The 24,483-nt window shown below is 38.2% G+C and overlaps 1 protein-coding gene across 8 annotated transcripts in view; it reads right to left on the bottom strand.

The window, feature by feature from the left end:
* The window catches only part of ldb2a (LIM domain binding 2a), a 130,056-nt gene that overhangs the window by 14,005 nt on the left and 91,568 nt on the right, over positions 1-24,483 (bottom strand). For all 8 annotated transcript variants that reach the window (XM_055016700.1, XM_055016699.1, XM_055016697.1 and 5 more), the window contains exons 3-5: positions 19,060-19,232; positions 8,188-8,310; positions 2,791-2,874 (exon numbers count right to left, since the gene is read on the bottom strand). In XM_055016700.1, the coding sequence (XP_054872675.1) occupies positions 2,791-2,874; positions 8,188-8,310; positions 19,060-19,232 (380 nt within the window). The remainder of the gene's footprint in view (positions 1-2,790; positions 2,875-8,187; positions 8,311-19,059; positions 19,233-24,483) is intronic.

Here is a 24,483-nt window from a genome sequence, read left to right on the forward strand (position 1 = left end):
ACACCTGCTGAAATTAATGTTGATACATTTCTTTCAGAGATCCATCCACAGAAAAACAAGTAAAAAGCTTACAATTGTAAATGCATTCAATGTGTAGTGGGTGATTCGGGTCGCTATAGCTTCTTATATGGCTAACTAGGCAAGAAGTCCACAGAGTTGCTGCTGGTGTCTCCCAATCGGAGTGCAATATAAGGTCAAAACTGCTGCAGTGAAAGTAGGCGTGGGTTTACTAGGTTGCTCAAGGGCGCTCTGACAGTCATTACTGAAAGAAAGGAGACTGTTAATCATTCACTGCATGCTCAAATGATCTCATCTGACCTTCAGCATCTCACCACTCCTACTTTTCTGATGTCAAATTCTAATCAACATGCTCATCCTATATCCAGTCGTACTGTACAGCGACTTGGGAGGTAAATCTGAAAAGAATAAAAGAAAAACTTTTGAGGAGATGCGGATCATGTACAGTATCTGTTATTTACCGCTACACGTACAACAGCCTTTGAGGCTTTTATACAAATCGCCTGACAACACAAGGAATTCTAGCAGAAATGTATTAACATGACGGGTATTCCAACCAGAGATGTTCACCAGTCAGGGGTTTTAAACTAGTCATTCTAACAACCGTAGACTCAGCTGCTTACGCCAAATTACCCTACATAAACATAGTGATGTTTGTGCTAGGACGTCAGTGTTTTGATGCTATGCCGCTCGAGGTAAAGTGAACATCCCTGTAGCAGACTAATCCCGTGTTCTCCTCTGATAGTTCCCTCCTGACACAGTAATATCCCTCCCCAGCTCAGCCAACAAGCCCTGGCTCTCAGCCTGAAAACAAGGGCTATTTTCAGGCTGAATAGTAGGAAGCCGGCAGCTCCAATACATGGAAAGGCTTAAATACTCCAAATGAAAAAAAAAAGAGAGAGAGTGTGTGTGTTTGTGAAAGGGAGAGAAAGGCCGGTTGTAACCCCTTAGTCAGGAAACCGTCAGTCTCTCTTGGAAGAACTGATAAACGGTGGGAAAGGCCTTTTTCAGAGATAGACTATTGCTGGTTTAATGTGAGGAAAGGGTGTATTTTACCTTGCCACCTTCGGATAACAGTGGGGGAAAATATCATTTGCAAAGTTTATGACATGTTGAATAACAGTGAGCACACAGCAGCGGTTCCCAACCGGAGGATCAAGATGTCTAGAAGGGGTCGCAGGATGGATCTAAAGGGATTGTGACATGATTATTGGGGGTAGGAGGAAAGAAAATTTGGTTTTTGGATTTTTATGTCATCATTTTTTTTGTTCTTGTGGAAATATTGGAAATTTTTACCTCTTCCCACCATAAAAGGGAATCCATGTAATCAAGTTTAATTCATATTAAGGGTCACAACTTAAAAAATGGCTGGAAACCATTATGAAATGCTGAATCTGTAACTGAGCATTTCTTTCTTACTTCTTGACATTCCTTACAGGCAATCTGGCAAATGCAAATTCAATCAACTGATGTTTTCATTATTACTGAAAAGAAAGGAAACCTCAAAACAATGCTAAATACCTTGTTAAGATGAATAATTTAGCAGACACCCAAGAATTTCTGTGAAATATTCCAGGACCACTGAGGTAAGCTGGGATTTCTTAGACACAAACAGCTTAACCTCTTCAATAAAATGCATGTTGTCCACAAACAGAAAACAAGGCATGATCATTGTTTCCTTCATGAAGCAATGACCATCGGAATCACTAAAATAAAGAATGAGCATAAGCTAACCCTTTACTGTGTAATTACAGATACTTGAATTATGTATTTTCTTCTTCCAGCCGCATTACAGTTGCTTTCTGTATGGAAAATCATTGTTATAGAAAAACAAAAACAGCCACCCTGCTCCCTCTCTCCTTCTCTGTGTGTCTTTCTTCACTCAGTTATTATAAGCAGTGGCGGTGCCGTTCCCTGATTCGCGCGCCATTTCACAATTATGAGTCTCAACAGGGAGCGTTCATTAATGTTATGCTAATTTTCTGTATCCAATTAATTCTTCCCTCTCCCCGTCTCTCTCCCGCTCGCTCTTGTTCTCCCATTTGGAAATCGTAGCTGTCAGTCAACTGTGGCGGCGAAAAACACAAACAGAACCCTGTGAAATAATCACTAATGTATTCAGCCGGCTTATACTTCCTATTTCCGTAAATTACATTGCCGCGGTCAGGTAGAAAAATATGTATATGCAGGGAGTAAAGAAGAAATAGGTACTTATTTTTTTGTTTTGATGCCGTATACTTTTGAAATTATACACTCAAGTTTCAAACGCCCAAGAGTCACAAGACGTGTTCAGCACATAAATAACAGTATAAGCTTTCTATTCCAGTAAAAGAGAAAAATAGCTACATTTGCACTCACATTATGAGCGAGAACTGAGTGTGAGAAAAGTAGAAAACAATGCCAAAAACTTAGACATTCAAAACCTCAATATACCTGCACATGCAAAAATTCTGAATAAAACATTACAGATTTATTTCACAGTATGTAATGCAAAAATTGCCTAGGACCACATTAAATATGATAAAGCATGAATATTCCACATAACACAAACAACTTTATGCTGCGTTAGTTAGAAGCTATAAGCAACATCAATTACTGTGCTTTAAAATGGACAGGAATTGTTCCTCGGTGTGCATCTAGTGTGAGCAGATAAGAACAAAAACAAAGGCAGAATGACAGTCATAGTCATTGTCAGACACACACACACACACACACACACACACACACACACACACACACACACACACAGACACACACAAGCAGAGGACTTACCCTGAGGTAGTTGAGGGTGAAGTTGGTCAAGCCCATGCGAGTGATGTTTTTGGACAGTTGTTCCAGCACCTGAGGGTCTTGTGCCTAAAGTCAGAAGCAGAGAAAATGAAAACAAAACAAAAAGTGATATTCATATTAATATACATACAAATGCCGGCAACATTTCTATAATTTTATGTTTGCGTTCAGCCGAATACCACAAAACTAATTATCTACAACCAGACTAATTGGCATTCACTGGCAATGCATAATCGACACTTTCACAGCCCAGAGTCATAAAATGCAGCTACTTAGCATTGTTGCTAAGTGAACTTGAACAGAAGTATTTTTGGCTTTCATTTCACACTATTGTCAATTCATGGCTTAATTAATAAATATTACTTTGTTTTAGGCTTTTTATTCATTTAAAAAAGCTGATAGGAAAAATGTACTTTAACGTAGTTCTGATGAAACCAGCGTGCTGCACAGAGAGTTTATAGCTGTTGCTTTACAATACACTACAGACATGAAAGTAAAATGAAATGATGATAAGAAATTAAAATAAAACTACAATTGCTTAGTAGGAATGTGTTAGTAATGTGTTCTAGAACTGACAGCCGCTTATGGAGAAAGCTGACTGTTGTGTGGTATTTTAGAAATATAGGAAAGAGGCTCTGTTTTACCTGTTTTAAAACTGAAAACAAAAATGAATGAAGCTGTCCAAGTGAAATATAAATCTTTTCTCATGCCACCGGGCACATTTTCGGTCCATTGCTTTCAAAGCCTGACTGCATAAGGATGTAAGGTGTTTGATTGTTGACAGTCAAAAATTAAGGTTTCAACAAATTTCCATTTTTTAATTTCAACTGGATTTGATGCTGCTGCTGAGTGCATGTATATACAGTCTGGACTGCAGAGAAAATCAAGTAAGTAATTATAGGCTATTAAAAACTATAGCTAAAAATCTGCACATGTAGCGCCTCTGACATTTTCTGCATTGTCTTTTGGCTTATTGTGAAGCTAAATTGTTAAGTTCAGAGTGAAGTGGTCGAGAACTGACCACCATCCAAATCAATTCAAAAAATTTGAATTGCAACTGAGTGATTATACAGTATGTGTAGGAGTGCAGAATAAATCTTCAATAAGAACAGAACAAAAAACAAAAGAAAACAAAAAAAAGCGAAGATAGCAATTACAGCAAGGCATCTGACGACACGATTATTCACTAAGCTTGTTTGCCGCTCCACGAATAAGCGTTGAAATCATAAAAAGCTGTAGGTATTGACAGAGCAAAACATAGCCCAGACTGAGCAGAAGCAGTGAGCACACTTGCATTCACTGCCTCATGAAAAATGCATAATTCTATCTCCAGTCACATCTTTGTGTGGAGAAAGTCAAGAGGGAAGCGAGGGAGTCCTTTTGTACCGTCAGCAGACCAACATGAGTGACGGGAGAATTGAACTAGTGTGCATTATTGGCAACCGACGGATCATAATCTGAAGTCATCAAGCAGAATTAGGCTGAACGTACTTTACACACATTTGGCAGCGCTGGCACAGCGGTGCGTCAAGAATCTCTGTGGTAAATACTTGCACATATGGTGCAGGGACGACAGAGACACTCAGTTCAAGAGGCCAGACAAATAACAGAGTACAAACTGCAGAGGAACATACAGTGAGTTTAAGATGAACAGCAGTGGTTCAAATATTAAAGCTCAAACAATGAAGACAGTGTCAGTGGACATTTACAGTACATGCTTCAAACTCTAACCGAGAGAAGCCAGGATGCAACCTAATCCACCCGAGTACTCAACTTAAAAGTACGTCTTTTATAGTATTTGAAGTTGGAATTCATGGAGGAAATTATGCACATTTAAATGCACTACACCCATTTGACAGCTGCAGCCTGTAGGTACGGTGCACATTAAGACAAATGATGAAGTATTAGAATTAGGTCAGCCTCGAACGGCCACAACAGTGAGTGCTACTTCCATTTAAATGCATCAGCAATAATAATGAAATAATAACATATATGACAGTATAACAATCACAAGGGCAGCTTTTGGGACTAAACAAATGCTTTCAGTTTTTCCTAGAGTACTTCGATTGTTGCATCCGCTGCTGCTTAGTCCAGTGACAGAATATATTTCGTGAGTCTCTACTATTTATACCCAATTAGGGTACTGTAAAAAACATGCAGTGCATATTCTATATATGTGCAGATGTGTTGATTAGAAACTGTATTACTGCTGCTGTTGATGTATTGAACAGCTGTTATTGTTCTTTGCTGCTGCGTTACATTTAACTGTGTATTTCTACAAACTCAGTACAAACACATCTACTTTTTTTTTTTTACAGCGGAATAAAGTAAGAACATTTCATTTTGAGTTAGTTCATTTGATTAATTGCATATTGTAGTGACTTTAGAATCCTATTCCATGACAAATCACTACAAGATTATTACTGCACTTTTTACCTAAGTTACTTTTTTCACTCAAAGGTCTTTTGAAACATCCCAACAATATATAAAACTGCCAGGTTTAACAGCTCATCAGCCAGATATAGAACTAGAATGCTGTTTTGTACCTCTGAACAGGATGAATCACTGTATAGATAACTGGTGGACATTCAGTACTGTAAGTACATATTTCTGCACATATGTCTGTCTTTTAATTTCAGTATGATTATGAAGGTAGTGCTTATCCTGAGTATTTTATTCTTACTTTTCCTTCAGTAAAGGATACCTCCAGCTCTGCTTTTTAATTATAACAGCAAAAACTAAACTTAAAACAAACAGGATATCAGCAGCAGGTCACTTAAAGGACTGACGATAATAGCATTTTAGAGGAACAAGTCCTGAGTGCCCTCTGTAATAGAAGTCCTAAAACCATTATTAAGAAGAACATATGAATAAAAATAAGAGCACAAAATTTGACAGTGTTGTTATTGACAGATGATTTTCTGAAGTGAGCATCTAGTGGGTGTTGCAGGAACTGAAGAGCTGAACTGTGATGATTTTCGCTCATTTTGACAGAGGCACTAAACTGACATTTGAAATTAGGTCTGTTATGAGGCTGAAATTCTCTTTGAACTGTACATGAGGGGGAGATGTGAAGAAAAACTGTAGCACAGCTGTTGTACGAGTGCCGACCACTATTTCATTATCTGTCTTCATTTGAGATATTATGGCATACTACCTAATTCATAAGTGTTTTAATGAACATAAAAATTAAGCCTGTTCATTCAAGTGCTTTATTGTTTGCACTTATTATTTGTCCTCATGATATGCAAAAGATTTAGGTTTGCTTTGCCTAATTTAGCACTGACTTAAATGCTACTGTTTCTGTTAATAAGAAAGTTTTTACACCACATTATTGATTAATAATGTTAGTTCTTTATCTACAAATGTAAAATATTTGAGATATTTGTTCAATTTGATGAGTCAGTCAGTAGTGGTTAACATTAATTGCAGGCTCATTCTTTGTAAACTTCGAAAAAGTATATTTATTAAGAACACACAGCATTTCTCTTCCAAATAATTCCTCATGAGGGACGGTAAAAATAAACAAATAGCAGCAGTAGTTCGGCTCACTTCAAAAAAAGTGGGCCTTCCACAACAGCTACATCTGTACTAGACTCTGCAGTTTCAACTTTCCTGTTCTGACTCCCATGTGTCCGTATCCACTTTCATTAGTCCAGGCAGCGATCAAAAGAGTGAACTAACACTCACACACAAATCACTGAAAATCTGGCCAGGACCCACAATACCCCACAATATCCCACTCTCCAGGAATTAGAGTGAATACCCTGAGGGGCCAATTTATTGGTGAGTGAAATTCATATGAAGATTTGGCCAAAAAAAAGAGGCTGGCTGTACACGCTGCCTCTTACACACACCTTTAGGTCCACGGGGGTAAATAGAAAATGTTCAAAGAATGAATCCTATTCTACTCATCAAGCAGAGGGGAGGAACTGCATGTATAGTGACTGTATTACATACCACTATGAAGAAAAGGAAAACCCATGTAGGAACACTATACATTACTAGCTCCACTGTAATTTTCTTACCAGAGCCTTTTTCAGGGATGGAATATTTAACATGTTTGACTTCATCAATCTGTGGTGGCTTTTTTCGTATTTCGTCAGACACAAAAAACCTTTGTAAACATGACAAGACAATTATAGAAAGACGCTCGTGCTATAATAATAATTGTGTAGTAACAGCAGGAATATGAAAAAAAAAAGAATAACGTAAAGAAAAATGTCTCTCAGAGGAGCCTTAACTGATAGATTTCTAAATTAATTTTGTGATTGATAATGACCAATTGTGGGCAGAATGCAAGTTCATCCAACGATTTTCACATCAAATATCACATTCATGAGGTAGAAGATGATATTGCCTGTTATGACATCCGGCAGTGCACATGTACAAAATTAGAAACTCTTTTGCTGGATATTCAGTTCAAAGTAGAAAACATAAGCAGAGAGACAGCTGGTCTAATTACTACTAGGTTTTCTTTAAACTTGCAAAAATCAGGAACATATAATTATCTGACATGAGAAGAATCTCCCTCAAAACAAAAGTCGTCTCATTCAGAGCAATTCATAGTTTATTAAACTGAGTCTATTTTCATTTTAAACAAAGAAGATTACACTTGAGAAAATTATTACAGCAACCTTTAGTTTCTCTTAGTGTATTTAACCTTGTTGCTGTACTCTTTACTTTACTGCAACGGTATTCAGATCAAATTTGTGTCATGTGAAGTGTTACCTCAACTTTATCTTGTAAAATTTCCATCATTAGTTTCAGATAAAAGTGACCTGGGTACTTGTTTATACGTGCAACATCAGTGTGAAACTGCCATTGCATGTACAGAAAGTTTTGCAGAGAGAAAGGGCGCTTTGCAACCCTTGGGCTCTTATGAAACATATGAAAGCACCATTGTATAGCGTTGAGGCCAGAGTGAATATATGTAATATGGCTTCGATTATTTATGAAATACAGCATTTTTCCCCCCTAACTGCAGTGCTGCATTGTACAGTTTCAGTTCACATTCATTTGAAAACAGAAGACCTTCTGCTCGCTCCAACTACACTCCACAGCTCCAGTGACTAAATGTGTGTTACACTTAGTGGAATTAAGCAGATTATTCATTCGACCTTGTTTTTTTTTTTCTCTCTCTCTCCTTTTTCAGACAAGGGCCCTTTTTTATCCTCGGTGGCCTTTGATGTCTGCAAATAAATTGGTTTGCAAAAATCCCTCCAAACTGCTTTGTTGGCGTTTAAATTTCATATGCTCGTGAATAGCTTCTAAAAAGTGTCTTAGCAGGGTGCAGAGACCCTCGTTAGTATTCAAAAAGTGACACCTAACATGGGCAGATGTGGGCTTTTGGTCGCGTGTTAATGATGTCACACTCACGTGCATGGCCAGGATACTGCGGGGGATGAGCTCTCGGTACTGCCGGATGGTAAAGTGCCACGTCTTGATCCTCATCAGATCATCAAAGGCAAACTCCAGTATCAAACGACCCTCTGTACAAACCTGGACAAAGATCACAAAGTCAGTGTCACTTCACATTTCTCCAATACCTCTTTCGGTAATCTTTAGCCAGCTGGCAGGCTGGCAACCGTCAACTGATTTGGACACTGACAAAAAAGAAATCAGTGTTTATTGGCCAGGCATGATTTTGATAAAAAACGCTGGAAGTGTTTTGTCTCGTTTTTGGAATTCGTTCAAGGACTTTGTAGCATCGAGCGAGCTATTATGCTCCCAATATTTACTCTGCTCGCTTCCTTCATTCAGAGCATCTGTCCTTGGGCCTCTAAACCATCCAGCTATTTCTAAAATGTGAAAATAAATGTAATCTGGAGAGGGGTGTGTTTACACCAGAGACAAAAGAACTTCAGGTCAGAGAGAGTTGCCAATTAGGAGGAGAGAGAGAGAGAGAGCGAGAGAGAGAGAGCGAGAGAGAGAGAGAGGGGAAAAACATTTTTTCGCCCCTTTAGCTGAATTCAGCGCTTGCCGGGGCCCTTGCGCTTCTCCCGTATTTCGTTGCTGTGACAACCAGGCAAAGAGAGGAGAGAGAGAGAGAAACGGAGAGACAGACAGAGAGAGGGGAAAAAAAATCAGCTGATTAGTTGGCATGGCAACAGCAAAGATGTAATCCCACCAGACACACTCTAATCAATGCCCCCAGCGCAGATGGTCTCCTGAGGATCAACAAGAAAGAGGCTAGCGGCCATACTGCACCCCCACCCTCATCCCACCACCACCACAGCCCTCACCCTCCACCCCCACATCCCCTCACCTTCCACCCACCCACTTCTGTTGGTCACGTGCCAACACTCTCAGTTTAAAAAAAAAAAAAAGAAGAAGAAATAGAAGCCCCCCCCCCCCGAATGCAGAGTCGTTTCTCCGCTGTCTTGACAGAAAAAGTGGATGCTGTATAATATTCCCACTCTTTGTGCGATGGTGCGTTTCCGGAGTTGTTCAACCAACTGAGATTACAACATGTACATATAGCAAAAGTTTAGTTCTACCTCGTATTAGGAAAAAATATGGTGACACTTACTATTAGAGCATCTCTGATTGGAATGAATAAAAAACGCATATGCGATAACTGAAAATGGACATAAAAAACACAATACATTAACACAACTACAGATTGTCCTCAAACATATAATTCTATTCCTCCATTGCTCTCTGTTATTGTTAATAGCATGGGATCACAAAAAGACATCTGATTCTGTATTGCACCACCTCATATAACTGTTTTTAGATTATATAAAAAAACAGCAAGTTTTTCAGTTTCTTTTAAATGTTACCGAGCATTGTGTTACTACTACACAGTGTGTTCTACTATATATATTGTGCAGACATACAACACGATATACTTGAACATATTATCAGAATACTGTATTTACTACTTGTATTTATATCTTATGGTTGCTGGAAGTGCAATTTACTGTATTTTTCTCCTAATGTATATTATTTACTAACATGTTACAACTGTATTTTTGTGTATTTTACTCAGATATCTCCTACCTTTTGCCCTGACTCTGTGTTGCAGAGCAATTCCCCTCAATATCCTACCAAACATGACTTGGGGTTATAAAACAGACATGTAGTGTCCCGTGCAGTGACACAATGCAGTGCTAATGCAGTGGTTTTGCGTGTAAACATGTTTAAGGGATCTGCCTGGTCTGATAATGGGCTTGTCTGAGCTGGATAAGTGTGGATAAGACTAAAGCGATGTTTGGAAATAATCTGTGGTGTTTAATGGACAATGAAAATGGCCTTTGTCGTATTCATTTTACATATTTAGTCTAATTCCAACCACTGTTTGTCCAACCGCTGACCTCAGAGTTCAGAGTGAACAGAAGGATGTATCATGACTTGTAACACCATAAAAATCAACACAACGCCTTACAAAAGACTAAAAATGTGGCTGTAAAGGAAACGGTGCCTCTGCAAAGTGTTTAATTTTTAATATAAACTGAACTGTTCCTTTATGAGTTGAGACATTACTCCAAAAAACATTTATAAAAACCCTGCTAGATTACCTGGAAAATGCACTGTCACATTGTTTTTCTTAGCTAGTTGACATTTTGGAGATGTACTAGTATATGTATAGGACAGCGAGTTAATTTAAGCTTTAAAACTACAGACATTTCCTATGTTTCAGAGGAGAGTATACTTACAATTAAAAACATTACACCATTTGCATATAGTTTATACAATTTAGACTTACTATCACTGACCCCAGGACCCTGTCCATGTTGAATTTTAAGTCGGAATGTTGTAATTAATCCACTAGCACTTAAATTCCTCTAAAATGTTGGGTTTTTTTTTTTTTTTTTTTTTTTTTTAAATAGAACTTTAGCTTTGGTCTGTTTTTCCTCCCTCCTTTGAAATGAAATGCATCATTGTCATTATGTAGTGTATGAGTTTTGTGCCCTCGAGGCTGCTGAAACCTATTAAAAGACCAAATATTTAGGCATGTATGAGGAGAAACAAGCAATTCTTTACATCATTCCAGAAAGTGTGCTTTTTGTAGATTTATGTTATTTACCCACCAGCAGTGAAATAACTTGAATTGTGTTTACTAGTGAGCCACAGTCTTCTGATGCTTTCCAGGTGCTGTAGCCTACAGTGAAACAACAATGCACTATTGATTCCTTTTTCCATAGTGCCAACTGTGTCCTTAGCAATTCCTCCACTATTGCTGTTATTTTTCTCAGCAAGCTTTCTGCTTCTCTGTAACTGATAAATAAATTGGTTAACAGCTAAATCAGAACCAGAATAAGAATCACTTTAATTGCCAAGTGCAATAAATGTGCAGGAATTTGTCTTAGTGGCACTGGTGCAGAGATACTATATTAACCACAAATGCAGCCAAGGCAGTGGTTTTTCAGACTCCAGAACAGATCCAATCATACAAGGCTATTTATTTCTCCGTAGTGAAAGTGAATTGGTTAAAATCTACAATTTCTCACAATGGCTGTAACCATTTTTAAAAAAAGTTAAATAGTGTTCCCTTATGAAAACTAAAAGAAGGAAAATCCCCTTGAATTAAAAAGTGGTCCATTAAACGGTACAGCCCCTCACTGAGAGTCCCCATTGATTTAAGAGCAGGGTCATAAATCTTCCACACAACGGGGCTGAGATCAGGGGATCTCCGGCTCAAAAGAGCAAGAAAGAATAACAGCGTCCTGCTGCTGAGACACTATTCAATACTGTACCCTAACCTGACAATCAATTAACAACAGAGGAGCTGAAGGTCATTAAATCGATTATTATGAGCATTCATGACTACTTACGGTGAACATAAACAGAACGAGCGTTGACTAAAAATACTCGATTATAGCAGCAAGGTGCTGACATGTTTTAAACACTGTAACTCAGCATGTCGGTATTAGTAAGCCTCACACTGAAGCCATAGAATATATAGTTAATAATGGTTTATGTCAAAATGATAAAAGCATATTTTTATAGAAGTTGAGTTGGTAGCTGAAATGATTGATCAATAAATCATCCGTCATTTAAGATACCACTTATGGAAATTTTTCAACTATCACTGGTTGAAGCTGCTGAGATGCCGAGCTTATTAGTTTTCAAGTAACTTGAATAGTTTGGACTGGAATTTTAAAGACTATATGATTGATCAATTAATTGATAATGAAAATGATAATCAGTTGCACCCTTAAGGCAAATATATTACAATGAGCTTCAAGTTTAATATTTTCCCTCAACATGACATTCATCATTCAACTGTGGACCTAATTTAAGAGCTGAAATGAAAATTCAAATCGATCTAAAAAGTTTATTTAGGATAAATACGATGTAAGTGTTTACTGCAGAGTTTTTTTAAACCTAAGAACAGTATGTCATTGGGGTCTCAGTGGCTTTTCTATTAAGAGGCAACTGCAGTGCTGCCAGTATGACCGCAGCCTCTGTTGCGATATCTCCTCTGTCTTCCAATGTTTCCTGAGTGTCTCTACTGTTTTCTGCCGACAAAGGTAAAAATGTACATAATTTCAGGCATGCCTGTCAGACATGTACACAGGTGAATGAAAGCTAAAGAAAAAATCAACACATGTCATAGTGAATTGAACACAATGAACACTGAGGTGACAGAGAGAGGGAAAAGGCAACACAAAAGAACATATATTATACAATATTATAATGCTATAATAAAAAGGTTAAAAAAGAGAAGAAAACACTCAGTCTAGGTCTCATATTTTGAAGCAATCATAATATACAATGGTGATACAGTGTGGGTAAAACAATGCCAAGCTTCTCTGTACTTACTGATAAACAGCCGTATTAAGTTACAGAATTAAAAGCAATGTCAGCACCTTTTGTTGATAGCTAACTCTGATCTTATTCATATTCTCCAAATGAAGTTTTGGATGCTGTACATCACATAATAATTGCATCAATAACTTTTAGCCCCTTGCTCTGTTGTTTAACACAACAGGCATACTAATAACTAATAAAGGGAAATTACTGCATTGCTAACATAAACATAATATTTACAATTACAACAACAATATGGTTGAAACTACCGACTATATTTCTAAGCAAAGCATATATTGCTGATAACACATCCAGTCAATTTCTCACCCCAAAAAAATCCATTCAGGGAATTAAATTCACTTGAGCTGAGATCACTGTGTCACAAACTCGCCTTTTGCTCTTTGCTTGCCTCTCAGCATGCAGAAACCCCCAGCTGGGCACCGGTAACAAGGGCTGTGCTCTCTAAGCGCTCCGAGCTAACACGGTGGTCAGGGAAAGCAAGGCCTGCTGGGTAGTGAAAAAAGGTGCTAAAATACCAGCGGAAGGCTGGGAGATTTTGGTCAAATTGGCACCCTTTGTCACCTTGTCAACACCTCGCCAACCTGTGAGGCCTGCACAGATTGTTCACCAACACCTGGAGAACATCGCCCACCCATTCGTTAGTGTGTAGCATCTTGTCAGATTAGCAACGACACAAAGACAGATGAGGAGAGAATGCATACATTCATATAATGTGTACATGTATAAATGTTAAACTGCACAATTTGCAGCCTATTTGATTTTCACCACTAAATGACCGATTAATTATTCAACAGTATCTTATCAGTGTAATTTTACTGCTGCAGCCACTGAACATGAACAATTTTTATAAGGTTTCACATTTAAATGAAACACCGGGCGTCTTCTTGCACACAAGAATTTTTTGCCGGCCCCACCCAAAGGCATTTCTTGCCAGCAGCAAAATGATAAGGACTGAAAAAAGAAAAAGAAGGAAAAAAGAAGAACTGACCAGTTTTGTTAATTGGGGTAGTATTTAATAAGTCATACAAGAGATTTTTGTTTATTACATGGTCAGAATCAACAGTACGACGCATAGCCTTTGGTTGAATAACTTAACGCAGGCTCATTCCCTTTACTGTAAATGGGCTGATTGTGCTTATGGGCTCATTGTTTTCAAACACATCAAAGTGTAAAAAATAAGCAATTATCATCAAAAATATTATATTAAAAATACAGTTATGTCTCAGTTGAGCGACATAACAGCTGAAGGTTTCCTGTTTTTATTGTGAATTTAAACGCTTTCTACAATATGTGTTCTCCAGATGCACATCCAGAAACTGTGACTGTCAGAGCAAACAGTGGACGGTTACTGTTGAAAAACATCTATATGAAGACATTCCCTATGTGAAAAATGTTAAGAACCAGGTATCTAAACCATTTTATTTGGGGCTAAAATCAAATCTAGCAGAAAATGTTCTAATGCCCCACTGGACAGGTGAAGTGTACTTTTCCTTTACCTTTAAACTAAGACAAAGACAGGTGAACCTAGGAACTTGTGTGCAAACAGTTTCTTTAATAACTGTACAACTGACCTTTGTTTTGTTTTTCCAAATATCCTTGGCTAACCTGGGAGTTTGTATAATACCTGCTGGATTCATACTAGAGGACTAAGGCCAGGGTTTTTCCTGCAGAAAGGACTTTTTGGCGCCACTCCCAAAGAGTTTTTAAACATCTAAAACGAAGTAACCAGTGACAGAATGATAAAAATAGAGAATATGAAAAAGAAATCTAGATATTTTTAACCAGTTCTGCTAATTGGAATTTCAATCACTCAAGCAGACAATTTGATTAATAGATTTGACAGTAACAACAGGAAAATGCATAGGTTTCTAGCAAATAAGATAACACAGACCCATTGCCTTTACTGTCTGCAGCATTATGCTTACTGCTGTGCATAGTCATCCCCCAAAAAGGCCAATTCTGAGACAGGAGGAATCCCAGAGGGGTTTAAGATCCAACCATCAAACACTGTGTCACCAGTTCAAGTTCAATCAGGGGCACTTGCTGCATGCTATTTCTTATTTATCCTCATTTTCTATTATTGCTTTACTTTTTACAGTAAATGCCATTAAAAAACCACCCTTTCAAACCGTTTCTTGTCATTTCTGATTTGATTTTTTCAGCGTTAAAGTATTCCCACATCTCCCCAATTAACTCGGTGACTACAATGTTGTTGTCATTACTGATTGGGATGACGGCCAAAGCTCCAAAACACGACGTTGCAAGTTTTCAGAATTCAGAATTATTCTTTAAATATGGTCAGAATTAGAAATTTTGAGAGACAGACGAGAGGTAGAGACGGGGTAAGAAAGAGACAGATACAGGCAGAGAGAGAGAGAGAGGGAGGGAGGGAGGGAGGGAGAGCAAGAGAGCGAGTTGGGAGCTGGGGATGATTTCTCTAGGGATGAAGGATGCTGGTGTGTGTGTCTGTGTGTGTGTGTGTGTGTGTGTGTGTGTGTGTGTGTGTGTGTGTGTGTGTGTTGAGGGTGTAGGGGTGGTGGTGGTGGTGGTGAGGTTGGAGAGGGGGAGCTGAGAGAGAGAGAGCGTGTGGAGTAGAGAGCGAGGGCAGAATGAGCGAGTCGGCAAGTCGGGGAGGAGGATGAGCGAAAGAGAGGAGGAGAGGGGGGTGCGGGGAGGTGGTGGGGGAGGATGAGGGAAGGAGGAGGAGGAGGAGGAGGGTGGTGGTGGTGGTGGTGGTTGAGGAAAGCGAGGCGAGGCAGAGCTGATTGAGATTCGGGCCTCCAGAGCTGCAGGCTCGCTGCTGCTGCTGGGAGCTCAGGGAGAACACGCTCAGTTATTGGAATTTTTTTTTCTAATGAATTAATTCTTCTCATCCAATTTAGGTGAAGATGAAAAGAGAGCAGCGCTGCGAGCATCAAATTTAGCTTTTTGTTGACCGGGCCTGGGCTGCTCTGTTCCCGTTATGTACGGTTAATATCGGACACTTGTAATATATTACGTTTTGTTTTTTTTCTTTGGGTTGGTTATATTCCTTTCGAGAGGCCTTGTTTACAAAAACCAAAGAGAACAACTACATAAAAAGACATTTCCTGTGTGTGTTATTGGGAATGCTTCATACTCATTTACTAATATGATAATACAAAGAGCCTCCCTCGACCTACGCCTTTACACACATACACATGCCCAACCCCCTACCCAACCACTGCATGAATACAAAATCACCTTCGTTTCAAATATACAGAAACACTGACATGACCTCAAGTACCCCCTCGATGCAAACTCACATGTAGGCAGTCATGCATGTAAATATACTCTAACGTAAACGTAGACTCACCCACAGTAAACACCTGCCGCATCCGAGAGAACAAAGCAAGATTTGACTGCCAACTAAAGGCCCTGCACTACACTACACCAAAACTTTTTCATGTGGAAATGAACATATTTCCTAAGAATCCCTATTAAAATGTGACATATTATAGCAGGTTGTCTTGACTGTATGAAGGTCGTGTCAAAACAACTAGCGTGTATATGATAAATGTGAAGATACAGACTATAGACGGGTTTCAGACATTAACATTAAATAATTTTTAAAAATCCAAGTTCTAACTCTTGTGTTATTGTGTGAATTATTTTCTATGCTAACAGCCCTCTTCTTTCTCTTCCTATAAAACAATAAGAAATGTCTGATGAAATCAGGAGTACATACATAATTTCATCCAATCCTGTGTGATTTAGAGCGATTAGCTGTTTATCATGAAAAACTGCACTTGGCGGTTATCTAGTGAATACAGAATTGGAGGCGTTGCAATCAAGCAGAAGGTTTAGGATGCTAAAGTATTAACTGGACCAGTATAATAATTCATTCATTCATTCATTCATTCATTCATTCATTCATTCATTCATTCATTCCAACTGACATCAAGACATCAAAAGGCAACAAGTAAGAGAATTTTATGATTTCACTGGGTTTCATACACTACGACTTAAGTATTTGTTAGTATTAATTGTTGGGTTTTATTCTATCTATTTTTTAAGCTGTTATTTTCCAGAATCACCATAAAACTACTGTTTTTATGACTTGGCAAACTGCTAGTTGATTGTATCTGTTTTTTGTAATTAATTGTAACAATAGCCTATTTGAAATTAGGCATGTGCGTGTGTGTGAATAGCTACAGTGGCACAGTGATATTATGAATCACAGATCCACATAATTTGTTGAGGTCTAAGCTATGAATTTCTCTCTTGATATGGCTGAGGAAGGTGTAGGTGGAAACTAGCCCAGTTTGAAGCAGCCCAATCAAATCTTAAGGACTGAATTTAAAACACTCTAGTATTAATGCCTGGTCCACGTATTCTGTTTCAGTTGGAAAAATCTACTTGATGCTGAAGCTCAAACGTCTGATTCACTGTGATTCTGATGTGTTTTTGTTAACAGCATAGTAAAGTAGACCCCAAAAGATATATCAGTCAGTGTTAGCTTATTGCAGATATACAGATATAGGGGATTTTATCTATCAGTGAGCCTGGATGAGCTATAGAACACAACCAAATCACAATTCTATGATAGCCAATTAAGGGATATTTATCAAAATGTATTTGTAAGTTCCCTGTTAATGGAACAGGTGGAACTCCTGATGTTGCATTATCAGATTATAAAGCATTTAAATTACACTGAGGTAACAAACAAAATGAACCCAAACTCATCTACATGTTTTTTTGTGCTGAAATCTGAATAAAATGTAATAAATTTCAATTCCATTTTACTTTTAAACCATTTACAACATCATGTGTCCTTATACCAACACAAATATTCAAATAACTGAAACAAATTCTATCAATTACTTGCTTGAATGTCACAGTGTTGAATTTATACAGTTACTGATATCGTAGAAGATCTGAGGCACAAATAAAATAAAAACAGTGGCCCCACAGGCTTAAATATTGGTGTCTTTATTTGCTTCACGATTTGCTATATTTTAAATTACTTCCAACTAAAACATCTGTGTAAGATTGTTCAATCTCTGCTGTAAAAATCTTAAATGGCAAAAGAAAACTGCCAGCTGAGCATAATAATTTAATGTTTTTGAGGAGTTTTCTCTATTCAACTCAAGAACCAATATTGAATATCAAAACAAATTGCACTCGATATGAAGAAATTTTAGAATTAGGCTTATTTGTAGTGAACACTAAAAAATAATCACAGCCCATTGGCACATTTTGTTTACTTTTTTAGAGAAAATAAGATTTAGATCTCAATAACGTACAAAATTACTTGCTACTAAAATGGATTTTTTTTCTTCCTGTGATGTTTTTAATTCACTTTTTTGTCTCACAGCCCTTGGCAGGTCAGGCAAAAAGTCAATTTTGGACTCTGCAGGCTACGCACACGCATACACACAAACCCAAGAGTGAGTGCATACTGTCAAGTCCTGAAAACAAGAGGGCGTATAGCTGTTTAATGTCAGAACAATCCGGTCTGGTGCTTCAGCTCAGGGTTCATGGTACAGGGAACATGGAATCCCTTTAGCTCGGCTGCTCTGCGCTGACAAGGTATCTGGCCTCAGATTCATTTAGACAGTCAGCAGAAGAACAAGAAGAGTCAGCGAGCCATCTGGATCAGACTGTGGTGAAGCAGATATTCACTCCAGCTCACAGGGGGATTCTCTCTCCAAAGACAAAAGCAGATGAGCTCAACTTGAGTGCTTTCAGAAGACCTCGGTGTCAGGTTTGGATTATTTCACCTGTGCAATTTGTGTTTCCTCTGCTTTTCTCGCTTCTGTCTGTGCGTCACTTATGCTGCAAACTAAACCGAACTCTTCAAAGACCTTATTCATGTCCCCCTAGCATTGCCTTTGGAGTACCTGCGGGCTCGAGAATCAGTCGACATCTTTAAAATGAGAAATGCCAGTGGATTTTGAGGTCTAGGAAAGGGCCAAAATGCTGATAAGTGGAGAGGATAAATATGTGACATTTCTCTGCATGAGTTCTAAAATGTAACCACACTGCTTGGTGCAGATATTTGACCAGGGAGACTACATACAGCATGTCTAATGCAAATATTTAACAAAATACATGAGCAGAACTGCATTTTTTGTGTGATGGAATCTTGGAGCTTTGGTTATGTTTTGTTGTTAATACCCTAAAAAGACTAAATTTTAGCTTCAACACAGCCCCTTAAAAGAAGACAGAACTGCTGGATTTGCTTTAGAAAGGTTAATCGTACAATAGAACTTATTATATATATAAAAGTACAAATAATTTACTAACTCAAAGTGTGTATTTAGCCTTTAAGTTAACTAAAATGTCAGGACTTCAAAACCCAGGGAGAAAATGAAAGACGGGATTGAAAAGAAAAGAATCAAAGGGTGTAAATGGATTTGATCTTTAACCAGTTACACACTTCGCACGGACCATTATCATATCCTGTGATCAATTATTCATGGTGGGAGAAGCTCAGGGGTCAGGTGTTACCTTTGTAAACATTGGCTTCCCGTGCTGGGTGACCATGGTGCACTGATCACAGTCCAGGGTGATGCAGGAGTTGTGGAAGGACTCCTTGGAGTGTTTGAGGATGTAGTGGAGCTCGGTGACCCCTCCCTCAAACACCGTGCTGAAATAACGGGGGATCAACGTCCGGCCGATCGCTGCGGGGAGACACAAGAGAGGACAGAGCTGCTAAATATAGACGCAGACCAAACATAAAATGATGCGGAGAGAAAATAGTGTGTTTACAGCCAATAGAAAGACAGAGGAGGGTGGCTGAGTAAAATAAAGCCACTAGTACAAGATCCCAGACTACAATGATGCTACTAATACGTCTGCTACTACAAGTTATTGTACAATTTTTAGGCTACAACTGCAGCTATATACTGTTTATAATGATGGGCTGCTCCTACAACTATGATTTAGGTTTGTGCGCCGCAGGAAATTTTCTGCCTTTAGTGCTGATATGATACATCAGCTTTGGCACAGATACGAGAACTAGAACTGCAACTAATTATTTCCATCAGTCTATTGTTTTGGCAAGTAATCAGTTAGTTACTTAGATGAAAAAAATGGAGAAAAAAGGCAGAATATTTGGATCAGCGTCTCCAAAAGGTGAAGACGATGTGTTCAAATGTCTTGTTTCGTCCACATCCCAAAGATATTTAGTTTGTTACAATAGAGGAGTAAAGAAATAAAGAAGTTGTACAACTACAAAAGTAATTGTAGAAGTCTGTGGATTCTGACATTCTAATTTATTGAAGATGACTTGTCGATTATCAAAATGTTGACAATTAATTTAATAATTGGCAACTAATTGATGAATCATTGCAGTTTTAACCAGAACCATATTTTCAAATCTCACAGGAATAATTCGGCATTTTTGCTTTGAATACCTCGATTGTGTGCAAAATTCTCAAATCCTGAACCACAAATTATGCTACAGATTAAACAAATGAGTTGCAGTGTGTTTACAGGAGAATGTGAGAGGGGCTGAGGGACAGAATCAGGCTAGCTTCCTCACAACTTCATGCTACAGTGTATTTTTTCAATCAACAAATTATATTATTGTGTTTAGTAAACTTCAACGGTGGTACAGATAGCAGATATGCCAAATATTAGATATTATACTGGACATTTAACAAAAATAAGCAAAAAACGTTAAATTGAAGATAATAAAAATTGAACTTTATAGAGAATGTGGTCCAAATTGAAACATGTCATACTCAGTATGCTAAGAATGGCATAACAGGAAAGAAACTGCTTAACAAGGTCATCTGCTTCAGGTTCGGTAATTACAATTAACATTTTTTTGGCTATAAAAAAGCTCTGAGGAGGAGACAGAATCTTATCAGATGCTCAAATGAATAAAATTGACTAAATATTTGAGAGCAAATATTTTCTATTTTAATGTGTGACCCCTTCTATATCATATAAACCTTTGTAAGAAAATAGATTATTAAGTCCATGGCCTATTGATTTGACTTTAAATGCTTTGCTCTGGCTTCAAAAAAGAAACATGTAAAATGTTCACAATACAGAGCAAGCATTCATTCATATCCAGCCTCATGAAAAACTAAAAAACCCTTTTCTGACAGTGGACAAGAACCCAATACAAAACACTGACAATATTTTAGTAGAGCTGTGGTAATTGTGAAAACTGAATTAAGTCACTACTAAATATATGTTGTTGAACAGCGGTCCGTGTGAATGTGCCCAATTTATGAATCTAGACTCTCAATGCAACAGACACAGTATAGATTTACAGAAACAACTGGATTGTCCTGAAACGTATCGATTCACTGCGTCCTGACCGCTGGGCTGGCTTCGGGAGTTATTCAGCCTCCAACAAATACCCAAATCCTTTATCCTTAGATTGAGACAGATTTTTCCTTTTAGCAACTGTCAAATAAATCTTCCAGTGCATGGAGGTACAGTCGAATCTTCCAACGCAACGAGATTAAAGATTTTCTTGAAACAACAGACAATATCATAAATTTGGGCCTCTCAGTCCACTTCATCCAGGATACGGCGCTTCATATAAACACACTGAGCATGAATATTCCTCATATAAGTGGCTGAAAAGGAAGGTAAAGAGTATTTTCACCGATTTCTCAGTATAATAAGAATCCAAGACTTAGTTTGGTATTAAACTGAATTATTAAGATGGACAACTTCTGCAGTACAAACTTTCTGCAGAAGCCTAAAGAGACAATGAACAGTCTGCATGATGAAAACTGGAGGAGGAGTCATGGAGGGAGAAAGTGTCTTCAGTGTTTTATAGCCCTCAGGCTTTGTCTGGTTTCTATCTCCTCTGTGTTAGCTGGCTTCAAGGAGAAGAATGGATGATACAGTGTGCGAGGCTTCCATTTCCCATTACATTACGGATGCACTGTGAAGGCATGCAAGATAGAGATTCCTGAATACTTGGCACTATTTTATAGTATGCAATCTTGGACCAAACTCCCTTTCCTTCTCCCCTTTTAACTTCTGATTATGAAAGTATTAACAGTGTGTTTTGTTAATAGGCTACTGTTAGTTAATTTGGTTAAAATTAAAATGTACTTTCACAGGAGCTTCCTCATCGAGTTTTAAATCCATCTTTGACACAACAAACCATCTTTAACAGCAGCACATTCACACCAAAAGCTTCGGCTCTAAAGCTTTGAGGTTCTTTTGTCTCAGATCTTTTCTACCTCTGCAACATTAGTAAAAATCCACTCTACCACCCCACTGAGAAACTAAAATCCTGCAGGTTTTCTTCCCGTCAGAATACGCGGTGAGAAGTGCAGGTCTTTATACGCTGTGCTCTTTCTATCATCAGTGTTTTCTAATTTTAAGTGAAAAAATCAACTTGACATGCTTTAACAGAACAGTTGTGCTCTATGCAATGCACCATGACAACAATCTTCAAAATTTCCATTCAAAATCTCAATTTCAAAAATTGCAAAAGATATGCGTGCTAATTAATTTGGAAAAAAAATACCATCATCAGAACTGCAATTAATGATTATTTTCATTATCAGTTAATCTGTAATTATTTTTCTGTAATTGATTGGTCTTCAAAATGTCTGTCAGCCTCCAAAACCCAAAGATATTAGAACCATAACAGATTCAAAAAACAACAACAGTGGAACAACTCTGTTTTGGGGTATTTCTGTCAGACATATGAACTGAAATGATGAATCAAAATTGTGTCGATTTAGTAACCACTAATTCATTTATTGTTTCTGTCTAAGCAAAGTATAATTATAGTCAATACTTCATTACACGACTTGTTAAGAAGATATTTTGCAGCATGTGGGCATGTATAAATGATCTCAGGCGTACAGATACTAATGCATAAGGTTAACTCAAAATATGAAACAAGATCGTCTTCAATGTGCAACTGAATATGTAGATCAGGTGTTCTGCACACCACCAACAGAGAGCAGCTGCGTCAAACAGCTTTTGCCTTCACTTGGGACAAAAATCGCAGCCTCTTCTGGTAACTGCAGAGTTCAATATTCCAGTTTCCAGCTACTTGTTGAGCAGCTGTGCAGAGCCAATCTGTAGAACAACTCATGCCATCTCCAACACCACATCTTGGCAACACATTCCTCCTTAAAGAGCCTACTTTTCTGGCTTTTATTTTTCTCGCTATAGGGTTTCTGCTGAGCACTGATACTCATTTTCAGCACCGACCTGCTTCACACTCCTGCACACATAGACGCCTGAGAGCTGCTCTGCAACCACAGGCTTCATCCAAACATCGCTGGCCGGTTCCACTTGAGCAACTTGACTTGCTCAAGGGCAGGGCCAGTAGTTACTGAAGGGGAAAGTGCTGCTCATCCACGCAAACGTACAGGGAATCTGAACCAGCAACTGTTTGGTTTTTCAAACTTATTTTCTTCTGCTGGCTACAAACTTTTAATGCACCCTCCTCTGATATTCAGATCCCATCTAAGGATTCATTTCTAATAGTTCTAAAATTTTATTGAAGGGCCATAACATCACGTGGCCCATCAAAAAGGGACCACAAGACACCTTAGTGAAACACTAATAATTCTAATTACTACATGCGTCAATTTTCCTCTTATAAAAAGATAACTATGAGCTGTAGTGATGGCACAGTAGTTACAATAGTCACCCAAAAAGAGCCCTCCGAAAACAGCATACTCTACTATGTAACAGGGTTTTACTACTGATATGTTATCATGTCCACTGTTTCATTTTTTGTGGCAAGAATTGGAAGGTAAACAGTAGAAATATGACATTCATATTACAAAGTAATGTACCAGGAATATGCTGCCAATGTGCATCTCAGGGAATATTGCTGCATTTCAGTCTGGCAAATTTGAGCCAACTTCCACTTTTTCATTGGACGACTATGTTTTTTTTTTTGTTTTTTTTTATGCTGGAGCCTTCTGCATCGGCATCCCACTGCGTCATCCGAATGGCCTCATTCAAATGAATGATGGAGCAGAGTTGTTTTATGCAGGGCTGAATGTTTGGTACGAATGCTGCCTAAGTCAGTGATTCCAATTCAGGGGTACTTGTGCCCATGAGAGCACTTTTGCAGTTACCAGGGGGTACATGGGGAGATTGGCATGGCAGCTTGGCTAATTTGAAAAAATGACTATTATTTTTTGGTTGGAAAAAAAACACACTCACATATCTGTGTTCATGAGAATGAGGCGGATTCAGTGAAGCTGGAGTTTAGCAAATTTATTATAAAAATTACCTATACAAGCTTTGATGAGGCAGATTCCACCCATTGTGGATTGACTGTTGTCTGTAGTTTATGAATAAATGCATGAAACATCCAGCCTCTGCCAATTCAAGTTGTGGTTCTATTGCAGCCCAATTCTATGTAATTAATAGTGTTAAATAACATCCAGTTGCAATTCTGTGTTTGGATCACGAGGGGTGGTGTTGAAGGTGCACAAAAAGCCTCTCTGATGGGGTCTGTCAGATTAAAACAAGTTTAAACAACGCTGTCAGCAATCCTCAAAACACCATTACTACATAGTTTTGTTTTCTTTTTAGCATCACTGTTTTGTTTTGTTTTTTTTTACTTGGAATCAACTCTGTAATCGCAGCAAGTGTTAGTGACCTGGTCTACCCAGAAAGCTGCGCCAGACTCTTAAATAACAGCAAAAACAAAACAACCATAAATCCTGACTTTGGGATTATAAAGGCAAGCATGTTGGGATTTCCTTTAGCCTCTCGTTCCTCGCCTAGTGGAACAAGTCTCTCTGTTCCTCTGCATTTTCCTGCCCCGTCAAATCTCTATCATTAGAACACTGCCGAGAAATAAATAAATAAATAAATAAATCGGGACAGCCACATTATCCAGCAGCACATGGCCTCTGATTTCAAGCAGAAATAATCCATCTTAGAGTCAACACTCTGTTGGCTAGAATTATGCTC

This window comes from Amphiprion ocellaris, chromosome 13, assembly GCF_022539595.1.
Source record: "Amphiprion ocellaris isolate individual 3 ecotype Okinawa chromosome 13, ASM2253959v1, whole genome shotgun sequence".
In the NCBI taxonomy this organism is placed as follows: domain Eukaryota; kingdom Metazoa; phylum Chordata; class Actinopteri; family Pomacentridae; genus Amphiprion; species Amphiprion ocellaris.